This window comes from Neolamprologus brichardi, chromosome 7, assembly GCF_056152115.1.
Source record: "Neolamprologus brichardi isolate AB-2024 chromosome 7, ASM5615211v1, whole genome shotgun sequence".
Classification (NCBI taxonomy): domain Eukaryota; kingdom Metazoa; phylum Chordata; class Actinopteri; order Cichliformes; family Cichlidae; genus Neolamprologus; species Neolamprologus brichardi.
Genome location: NC_142110.1, coordinates 13,109,637 through 13,121,407, shown reverse-complemented (window position 1 = coordinate 13,121,407; position 11,771 = coordinate 13,109,637). Strand labels below are relative to the sequence as shown.

Here is an 11,771-nt window from a genome sequence, read left to right as displayed (position 1 = left end):
AGTTCAATAATTAAAAAGGTGGAGCAATAGCGGCCCTGCGGCCCAGAATGTTCAAACACATTTAAGTGACATGCTTAAGTGTTTGTCATATGTTTTGTACCATTAAGAGCCTGGTAAAACAGAAAACAAGATAAGGAAACTGGTTGGAACAGACTCTTACGTAGGAAGCTGTAAAGCGGCAAGAGAGATATGGCCGGGGAAGGGGACGGTTTGTATATCTTATGATAACATTTTATTATGGACACTAAATATGCGTGGATGCGAGCAGAGAGCTGAATGCGAGAAATGAATTCATAGTAATGAAGACTGAAACATCTTTTATTATTTCTACTCGTTGCTGTCACTTCCAGGTGCCCATCTAATGTACTTTGTCAATATGCATTAGCTGGGCAAAGGCATCCTGGTGAATGAAGGTAACCAGGCAACTGTTTTCAGACACTTGAGATTAAGCCAGTGCACTTCCCCCTTTGTACGTTTATGTTCATAGTGCAGAGCTTGTAAGGAGCCAGATGTTTCCTACAGATAGTATGAAATGAAGCTTCTAGTAATTGAACAGAAACACAAACCGAATTTGAAATATGTTTTAGGTTTTTACCATGCAGATAACGACAGAATTATTAGCCCCCGTATGAAGTTCAAGGTTATAGTCAAAATTTTCACAGGTGCTTTTCTTAACAGAGCAAGAGATTTTCAATATTTCCAACAGAGCGTTTTTTAAAATACTAGTTTTCCTTAAAAAACAGCATCTTTAGAAAGCATAAATGATTTGTATTTGCACAAAATGAAATAATTATTGCAGAAAAAAACTAAAATTACCGTGGTTAATATTATTAGTCCAGAGAAAAACTGTTCATTTTATGGAACCATAACACAAAACACTGCAGTGCAAGGATATTATTTAACTTTGTAAAACTCAACAATTGTCAAATCAATTGGCACTTGAGAAAGCATCATACCAAAAACAAAATAAATCAGTTTAGACTTAAGAAAAAAAACCCTGCTGATCCTTACATAGTAGGAGATGGATATACAAAGCATTTCCAAGTGTCAAGAACTGGAGTGTCATCAAAAAATTCAAAGAGAGTCGCAGAACAAACTTGGCAGAGGTAGGAAGCGAAAGAGTTCAAAGACTCTGGGAAGAAAACTTTGTATGAGATGTGCCTAAAGACCCCAGAACAACTCTAGTGACTCAGCCACGTCAGGAATCATAGTTATGATTATAGTGAATTATAAAATAGTCGCTAGGACAGGAATGGACTGCAAGGTTGCACACCAAAATAAATTCAAAGCTGGTTTTGGGTTGTTGCTTTGTCTTCCAACACAACAACCAAAAACATGTGATGCCCCTGGTGAAGAAAATCTGTGGACTGAACTGAAGACCAAGGTTCATGCCAGAGGACCATCAGATCTGGAGGAGCTTGAGAGATTTGCTAAAGACGAATGGGCTGGGGTTGCTCAGGAGTTGTGTGTGAGACTTGTTGAAAACTACAAGACTGCAGCCTGTTGTCCAGCAAAAATGATACACAACTGATTATTAGCATCTGGGGTCTAATAATTTTCTGTTTTACAGAAACATAAAAACATTAATAAATTGGTAGTGACAATCAATCTATTAATTTAGGGCAGCTGTTGAATAAACCTTACATTGAGTGATGGCACTATAAAAATGTTTTTATGTATTAATCTTATCTTTATATCTGTGAATTATAAGTCATGCTGAGATGGCCATCTACTTGACAAAAAGGGTGGAAACAGGAAAAAGCCTGACAATTGTTAAAGTGAGCCCTGTTTCCATGAAGTTCAATTATGGCTTTAATGCCATCATTTCAAATAAATAACTAATACGCCCACTAATTAAAAAAATTAAAAATGCCTGTATGTGGCACCAACATGGACGCAGAGTGTGTTGCTGCTGTTGACTATCATGACTAGAGAAATCATTGATTGACGGGGTAAGGGGAATCACAGGTAATTCTCTTTTATGATGGGATATTTCACAGTTGAACCAACAGTCGATACAAAATGATCCAGCCGTATCAGCCTCCTTACGGAAATATTGAAATACATCCTTTGCAAAGCTGCTGTTGAAACATTTTGTTGGGGAATTTTTTTAAAGGCTTGTTTAAAAGAATCAATATGACCTTTCACATTGCAGTAATACAAATGTGTTGAACAACCAACTAAATAAAAAGGTTTATTTTCACACAAACAATTGAGAGGGGATTTTCAGGCCTTTCTGACTATTGTGGAGCTGTAGTTCAAACTAAAGCTGTGTTTGTCCAAAGGCTTTTCTCAGGGACACCATTCAAACTGTAATCCAGTAAACATATTCATTACAAACATGTGGCTTTATAATAATTAAAATCCAGCAGGTTATTGTTATAGCTTTGGTAGTATTTTTTTTATTGTTAATGTATTTGTTTATTTTTCCCATTTCCTTGCATTACTGCACATCATTTTGTTATATGGTTTAGTTTATAGCCAAAAGTTGTAAGCCCCCCGTCAGAGATATTCTGAGCCTGGAGAAACATATTAATCTTTAACCAGTAGTTATCGTGGCAGCTGGTGCTTTTAAGCCGGATCTTTATTACTCAGAGCAGCAGGATATGCTTGGAGCGTGTCTGCATTTAGAGGTGCTGCTCTGCTCGGTTGAGTAAACATATGTGTATATACACATATTGCACTAAGATGCTGGTTTTTTGCTATTAAGGTGGCTGGAAGGAGCAAACATATTTAGCTTGTACACTGTATTTAAGGAAAAGCAGTGCAATATATTCAGAAATGAAAGGGACTTTTTGTTTGTTTGTTTGTTTGTTTTTATTTCCCATTTACATTTTTGCTTTGCTGTATTCTAAATAAAAGAGGATATTAGCAGGTTATTATTTGATATAGATTGACTTGTATGTGAAGAAAGACTGTTTTTTTTAGGAAATATGAGAAAAAATCTTTCTTTAACTACAATTTGGTGCATGAGATACTCTTTTGATCTTCAGCAGATAATAATGAAATATGGCAGGAGGTGGCTGCATTACATCTGAAAAAAGAAAACAGAGCTTCTCTTGTGCACCGCTGAAATTATACATACTCAAAGGTGAAACGGAAAAAAGCCCATGTGAGGTTTCTGGGTTTTAGATATATTTTTCATCACAGAAAAGGTCAGGAAGAGGAAAAAAGGCTTAGGAGAAGTGGAGATGGGAGCCATCTCACTCCAGCGGATGGTACAGCCACATTAACAAATTAATCACTGACAGGCTGTAAGGGGATATTTTTAAATGCGTGTTTTGTTTTTAACTTTTTCTTGGTGATTTGGACTTTTTTTATGAAATAAAAATGTCTCTGTCCCAGGCTCAGTTTGTAATATCATGGTGTAACTCGTCCTAAATTTAAAATTTAAAACGTACTCAAAAAATGTACTCGAGACAGATAAAGTCAACTTTTTCCATAATTTAATTATTACAAAATCTTCTTTTATAATACAAAAATTTAAATAAATAATTCAGTACATTAAAAAAAAACTGCCAAAGTACTTCACTTTATAAGGTTACAATGCTTGAAAGAGGCAAATCACAATCACCAAGCAGATAGTCTCTTTTCAGAGTGGACATTTTGTTCACGACTTTAAAGCGAAGGGACCGCTGGCTGAGGTCTTCCTCTGAGATACCATCAAAGAAGAAATCCTCATTGAAGATCGGATTACGGCTCTTTCTGATGACAGTGCTGCGTTGCTTCTGGATTTTTCCGGGAATCAGAGACAGGCTGACACTACAGTTGATAATCTTGGGGTCTACAGACAGAGGATAAAGGCCCTCTGCACTGATGAGTCGAACTCGCAGTCTTCGGTTATCTGGACAGTATTCTGCTGAGAGTCTCAGACTGCCCTCTTTTCCAATGGGCACCATTTTTTCCTTCATGACCCTCTCTCTATGCAGAATCAAGTCCATGGGGAAAATGGTGGGTGGTGCCAGGCTGTAGTTGCTGGGCAGCCCTTCAGCTAACCCCTCTGATGCCCTCCTCATGACATTGGGGCTATTGTCGGTGGAGCTGCCTTCATCTGTGGACAGGGAATTGTTCCTAGACACCATTGCTTTCCTTATGTTCCTTGACAACAGCAGTTCATGGCTCAGCGCTTTGAAGAGGGAAGACTTGGCAGGGCACCTGGCCAGCAGCGGCGAGCTGAAAGGAGAGGATTCAGTAGAGGAAGTGGTATCACTGTCTAGAGTGGTCTGCCAGTTTAGGGTGTAGCCTCTTGGGGAAAGCCTGGAGGTCAGGCTGTTAAGGCTGAAGGAGGAAGGGGAGGAGGAGGGCGAGGTGGAGGGGGTGAGTTTGGAACACATGCTGGATCGACTTCTGGGCAGCAGCAGGGGAGAAGAGCCTGGATCAGAATGGAAAATTGACTCCTTTCTTCTTGTGTGGGGGCTCTCTAGTAAAGTGCAAAAGCCATAGCTGGTCTGGGTTTTGGCTAAGTGTGGAAGCGATAAGGCAGCCTGGCTCTGAGGGTCTGCATTGGTGCTCTCTTCATCACTGCAGCCATCGTAGGGGCTCTCATCCACACTTTCTACCTGAATAATGTGTTGGTTGAACGGCTCATGAAATGTCATCTCCGTCTCAGGGCTGGGTCCTCCACCTGGAGGCACCTTCATAATGCGAGCTGCTCGGCTTTGCTCCGTGTTCTTCTCCTGCAAGGACAGGATCGTTGGGGGAATGCAGAATTCTGGGATGTTGTCAGGGGTGATGATATTAGGACAAAGAGAAATCCGTTTGGATTTGTCTGCCTTTTCTCCCAGCATGATGTCACCAAGTTTATAGCTGAGTTCTGCTGTCAAGGTAGGCAGGTTAGTTCTCTCCACTGACATGCGGATCCTCTTCACCATCCACATGGGTCCTCTGGTAGAAATCCAAAACTCTGTGAAAAAATACAATAAAATAATACTTGAGTTGCTGAATTATGTTTTGAAATCAAATGCATTCACAAATAGTCAGGATATCCCCAACCAGTACTTGGCAGGAAGGTTTTCTTACCTTATATTCTGGGGCTATGGATAATCCACAGTATTATCCCAAAAAAGGACAAAAGCTCCAGTAAGGAGCTGAAAGATAGAGAAGTTGTAAGGGCTCTCTTGACAGCAGATGGAGGTCCTGCAGATCTGTGGCTCTTTGAGAGACGCAGGCGGTTTAAATGTAGCAGGAAACCAATAAATCTAACACACGCCTCCAGCTCAAACAGGATCCTCCTGCTCTCCTTAGCCGCTGGTTCCCATGGAAATATCTGAACCACAACAAAGCTCAGTGCGCCTGCAGTGGCTGCCGTGCTGTTTAGCAAGATAAGCGTGTTACTGTACTTTGAAAGTGAGCAGCTGCTTTTTAAACAAACTGTTTTTAAACAGACAGATGTTTGTTTTTCCATGGAAATTAAGTTAGAAGGTGGGCTTTACCTTGTTCTAAGAACATAAAAAAGGGGATCTGTTTGATAAGAGTTTTGAACACAATTAAATAATAACTCTTGCCATTGATGTCTAAATTGCATTGTCAAAAGTTCAGGACACAAAACTGCCTTGCGTATTAACTTTAGGAGACATCATTTGGTTTAAAGAGTTTAAGAAAAATAAGCAACCTGGTTTTTAATATAATGCTGATGAGTGTTTTAATGAAATAAAGGTGGAAATTTCTGTTGTTTGAACCAGGTGAGGTTGTTTATATTTGCACTCTTGTCAATGTCATACTTTTATGTAATGTGGCAATATGCATCGAGCATATTGGTGATGTAATGATGCAAAAGTAATTTACTGCCATATCACTGCATCACCAATATTCCTGATGCAGTTTGCTTCATTACACACATGTCCTTATAAATGAGCCGAGTACATTTTCTGTCTTGAGAGTACTTTGAATGTTTATTTGAAATTTGAGAGAAAGATAGCTTTCCGCACTACGTGACTGGAGTTTTATGAAGGAAATCATCTGTGAAATTGGAAAAATTAAGAATGTGCTAAATGTGCTTGCTGTAACTCTTAAAATGATTGCAAGAATTGCAACAATATTTTCGATGGCATTAAAATACAGGATCTTTAGAATCTTTCAGGAAAATAGTTTTTTTTTTCACCTAACTTCTATCTTTACATTACTTTTCTTGGTTAAAAAAGATACAATCTGGAGAACTCGAGACCCCAAAAATAAAAAAATCCCATAACCTGATTCTTTTATATACAGATCTACTCTATTTATATCAATATGTTATAGATATACAGAGTATTTATCTATAAAATATGACGTTTGATATACTGAAGAAGGTTCTATAACAAATCTGGCTTTTGAAATATCAATATCATAATTAAACAAAGGCCAATGATAACATTTATTGGTATACTGAACATTGCTCTTTAGATCTTCACATATCAATGCAATGTTATGTCAATGCTTCCCTCTTGTGGTGAGACAGTTTGACACCTAGATTTCATTTTTCTTGGACAGCACAACAAAAGTTAGCTTTAACTATTAGTTAAACTCAAACACTGCAGAGGAAAACCTACATCAGTTTTCTCTACTTTTTTCTAATTACCTGGTACTACTACATCAAAGGCAGTTTGACCATCTTCATATTGAAAAGACCCAAGTGGGAAAAAAAACTCCACTCTGAACACGACAAAGTTCAAGTGGAGTAACTTGGTTACTGCGTGTTACCAGGCAATAAATGACAGGATGATGTCAGAGCTAACGCTGTACCTGGAAAGTGTCCTAAACGAGAGTCGCTACTTAGAAATGTTTGCCAAAATGTTCACGCCGCATCACTAATTCACACGTACCTTTCGAACACCTTGTACCCTTTATAGTATTGTATTATTTTGTGAAGTGAAGGCTAGTGTGGGAAAGTGAAAAAACAAATCAAACACATTTTGATTGGGCTTTGTAGACTAGGATAATCGGTCCATAATATGTGATATTTTAATAGTCTTTTTGGAATACCAATCATCCGTACCTATTTTGAAAAATACTGACAATACTTTTCACTCTGTCCGAGTCCATCCCTTATTTTTCCTGGCATGTCCTTGTATTTCCTGACCATAAATGCTTCCATATCTCCATTAGGGGGTAGTATATGTTTAGAAAACAATAGTGCACCCACCGATAGGGGAGGTGCTGGCCATATTGATACATTAAATAATATTCTCATTTTGTCGCTAAAATATATCTTAATGCCTCATCTTAATTTGATTGCTTGATTCTTGGGTTAGTGTAAGTGTAATTAATCACGAAAAACAGACAGATACTCTTTTTCAATGTTATGTGGGATGTATGTTCCTGCACGTTATAGCAAGACTTGTGGAGGTTGCCCCCACTTTAAACATAAACCTCCATGCCAGGCTTCCATTAACGCTTAGTGTGAAGACACGCTTTTGGCAGGTGCTCTACACTGCACAAATTAAAGCATTTTCAAAATAAGAGAGGTCAGTCTCTCAGATCTTCCGTGCGTCTTGCCAGGTTAATTTTATCTGCTCATCGCACTGGTAAGGTTGTAAATCTGTCTTCATCGGGATACATATTATCTGACACTGTGCGTGAGTGTGACGCCGCTTCCTTTTTGCGGCGCACAGATTTGTGGTCTTTTTTTTTCTTCTCCCCCCCTCATCCTTCTCCACTGTACGATAAACGAGGAGGGGCTTGATGCCGTGGAGGAGGGAGGCAGTCAGGCTGAGCTGACCCGCTTGCGGTGTGTGTCGCTTCGCCTACATCCAAGTCAGCTCGCATGCACTGACGAGTGAGGGACATCAGGTAGGATTTTGCCTTTTAAGAGATTCTATCCAGTTTCTTTTTAAATCCTGGCGTTATTCTTCAAGGCGCTGTTCCTCCCAAATGATCTCACTACAGGGAGGCGGACCGCTCGATGTTGGCTCAGCAGAAGCGCTGACAACATTTCACATGAGCAGTCTGCAGACGACCTTTTCACTTGATTAGTGTGATGTTTTCCACTCTGGTATTTCCTTTTGCTCTTCTTTGGACCTGACATCTGTCGATTCGTTTGCGCGTTAAAATAAGACTGGTAAATCTAGCCCATTTCTTCGCCTACTGTATAACTGATTGCTTTTGACATTGACAGATAAGAGGTAACAGTATTTGATTGACCCACTTGTTTGGCGTTGGTGTTGCATTTTAAATATCTAGGCTTCCCCAGTTTCGTCCTTAGAAGTGGGCTAAATAGGTAACTAATGCTGCTCAGCTCCAGCATCCTCGCTGCTCTGCAAAAAAATGTTTTGTACAGTAACTTGGACTTGACCTGAATGTTATCTGGATCGGCTCAACATCAAAGCTGACATTGACGATGTGTAGTGCGCATGCAGGGATGTAGCCACTGGTGAATGACTTACTGTAGGTTAATGAAAATGTAGGGAGAATAAAAATACTGGTCAGTATGTTAAGACTGTTAACGCCTGCAGGGACTGTTGTGCTTTGCCTCAGTTTTAAAAATCTGATCATTAATTCATCTTAGAAGAATGATTAGTGCTTTTCCCTCATCTGACACCTTTACCAATCCTCAGAGTGAACGTTCACCTTATTTTCTCCATGATGCCAACAGGGAAGATGCATAACTTCTGAATGAAGGACACGTCTCCTTAACCATTAGAAGCCCTTCTGCCTCATACAGATGCGCTGTGAGGAGAGCTTTTTTGAGCTATGTGGGTGTTTCACAGATACAGGACTGTCAATGCTGCTTCAGCACAGTGACTCTGGGCTGAAGGTGCCAAACTGTAAATCCCCGAGATGGTTTTACATTGAGTAACATGGATCATATGTGTTATTACTGGTTTGACTCATATAGCAAACCACGTTAGCTGCAGACTTGCACAGCTTCTTTTCTCTGTAATGAAAAACAGTTTTTTGTTGTTGTTGTTGTTGTTGTTGTTGTTGTTTTTAAAGTCCATTTCCTCTTAAGTATATAATACAGCAGCTGTTCATTTACCACAAGAGGCATCCTGGATATTGATGGTCAATTCAAGGATACCGATGCCGTCAGGGAGTTTCAGACAGTGGAGTGACATGTTTTACCTGAGTGATGTGACTAGAAAGGTCAAGCTGTCTCAGCATGCTGTCGACAGCTGAGATTCTGGATGGCTTAAAGGCATCACTGGCATGCTAGAGCTTTGATTCCAACTGGGAGTACCCATCCTTAAAATGCACTCCCAAATGGTAAGGCACTAGAGAGTGTGGGATAAAAGCTTCCACCAACCACACATTTCCAGCAAGAAATGGTGTAGGAGTACCTCTGTAGTGTGTTTAAAGCACCACTAATGCAAAACACTCTTGCATTTTACAAGGTATTTTGTGTGCCTTCCTGACTTTGAATCGCTTGGTCTTACTTTAAAGTGTAAGCATAAGCATCATATACAGCTGTGGTCAGTTCACGTAGACTAAATTTCATGGTAATTTGGGTCTTTAAATGATTTCATTTAACTGTTAACTGCACAGCATACAGCTTTAATGACTTTAACAAGAATTGGGTGCACAAGTTTGAATTTATTGGATTTTTATATGGATTTTTCTCTAATCTCGCAGTAGAGTTAGACAAAAAGGAATTTTATCTTTATGTTGATGGCTTGTCAAAGAAGCCGAGAACCCGTTAAACTTGGTGCAAGGTTGATAGTCTTTTAGCAAACCATATGATGTATGCAGATGATCTTGTGGTCTTTAGTCCTTGTAGTGCTGGTCTCCAGCAGCTCATCCACATACAGTGGTGTGGAAAAGTGTTTGCCCCCTTCCCCATTTCCTATTTTCTTCTATGTTTGTCACACTTAAATGTCTCAGATCACCAAACAAATTTAAATATTTAACAAAGTAAACATAAGTAAACATAAAATGCAGTTTCTAAATAAAGGTATTTTGAAACTGCTATCTGTGGTGTATCCCACAGATAGCTGAATTCAAACAAAGTGAAGATCTCTCAGTCTAGAAAAGGTTATAAAGTAATTTCTAAAGCAGTGGGACTCCAGCAAACCACAGTGAGAGACAATATCCACAAATGGCAAAAACATGGCACAGTGATAAACCCTGAGTGGCTGGCTGACCAAAATTAGCCCAAGAGCACAGCGACGACTCATCCAAGAGGTCACAAAAGACCCCAGAACAACATCCAAAGAACTGCAGGCCTCACTTGCCTCAGTTAAGGTCAGTGTTCATGATGCCACCATAAGAAATAGACTGGGCAAACACGGCCTGTGCGGCAGAGTTCTAAGATGAAAACCCATGCTGAGCAAAAAGTTTGTCTCAGTTTTGACAGAAAACATCTTGATGATCCCCAAGACTTTGGGGAAAATACTGTGTGGACTGACAAGACAAAAGTTGAACTTTTTGGAAGGTGTTTGTCCCATTACATCTGGCATAAAAGTAACACAACATTTCAGAAAAGGAGCATCATACTAACAGTAAAATATTGTTGTGTTAGTTTGATAGTCTGGTGCTGTTTTACTGCATCAGGACCTGGAAGACTTGCTGTGGTAAATGGAACCATGAATTCTGTTGTCTACCAAAATATCCTGAAGGAGAATGTCAAGCCATCTCAAGCTGAAGCACATTTGGGTTCAGTAGCAGGACAATGATCCAAAACACACCAGTTCTGATTGGCTTAAGAAAAACAAAAATTAAGACTTTGGAGTGGCCTAATCAAAGTCCTGATCTGAATCCGATTGAGATGCTGTGGCATGAATTTTAAAAAGGTGGTTCATGCTCGAAAACCCTCCAATGTGGCTCAATTACAACAATTCTGCATTGATGAGTGGGCCAAAATTCCTCCACAGCACTGGAAAAGACTCATTGCCAATAATCACAATGCTTAATTGCAGTTGTTGCTGCTAAGGGTGGCCCAAACATGAAATCAGGAAGGGTGGTAAACACTTTTTCACATGTTCTGTTTATGGTGTGAAACATAGTTTCACAAAAAAGCCCATATGAGCACTGTAATGATTTGTAAAGCCAAGGAGGATAAACATCGACGATTTCCAGAGTTTAAAATGTCAAATAATAATCTTACTGTCTATAATAAGGTCAGACATCTTGAACATCTTATTACAGAACAAAAAAAGTTAATGCATATACAGATTGAATAAAGAGCTCTTTATTTAGACAGATCTGTGGAATTACAGAAAAGCAAGTTTATGGAAATTTTATGTAGTTTATAATGTCACCATTATGTAATTAATGAAAAGAGCAAGACGGCTCAGTGCAAACATGTAACTGCTGGAGTCAGTACATTTGAAGCTTTATTAAGAAATCTCATATATACATTGATTTCCAGGCTCAACACTTAACAAATATAAGGTGTGGCACCATTGTTCATGTTGGTAGCTGCATATTTTAGTCAGTTTGAAGGTGTCCGTTTTGTAGCAGAGACTTCTGTCTTGGTTCACACCCTCTCAGTCAATGATGTGAAGCTCACTTCACTGTGGACAGTGATCTTGGTGTCCAGCCATTTTTAGTTCATGGGCACCCAGAGCCTTCATATTTCCTGGGTTGTTTTTGAACTCCCTAACCAGTTTCGTCTCATCCAAGGGTGAAAGTTTGGGTCTTCTTCCAGACTCTAGCAAAGTGGAGACGAAAAATTGAAAAGGTTGTACTTGTACTTGTTCAGAAATGGCTTGAAGAGACCTTCCTAACTTACATATATCTGCAATCTGCAGATCGAGTTCTTTGGATTTTCTTTTCACTTGTTGTTCACAATATAGGCCCATGGCTCGCCTGTGTTTAAAAGAAGAGACCTTCTCCTGCCTGAGCATCTACAATGAGTT

General features: G+C 39.4%; 2 protein-coding genes across 3 annotated transcripts in view; one reads left to right on the top strand and one right to left on the bottom strand.

The window, feature by feature from the left end:
• Positions 1-3,533: 3,533 nt before the first annotated feature.
• Positions 3,534-5,134, bottom strand: c2cd4a (C2 calcium dependent domain containing 4A). Its single transcript, XM_087844357.1, has 2 exons — positions 5,020-5,134; positions 3,534-4,903 (listed from the first exon to the last, which is right to left on the bottom strand). Exon 2 carries the CDS (start codon positions 4,875-4,877, stop codon positions 3,534-3,536), a length of 1,344 nt encoding a protein of 447 aa, XP_087700483.1. The 5' UTR covers positions 4,878-4,903; positions 5,020-5,134.
• A 2,533-nt stretch (positions 5,135-7,667) lies between these two features.
• Positions 7,668-11,771, top strand: part of tln2b (talin 2b) — a 90,032-nt gene continuing 85,928 nt past the window's right edge. For both annotated transcript variants that reach the window (XM_006789323.2, XM_006789321.2), the window contains exon 1: positions 7,668-7,767. The gene's annotated coding sequence lies outside the window, so the exon portion shown is untranslated. The remainder of the gene's footprint in view (positions 7,768-11,771) is intronic.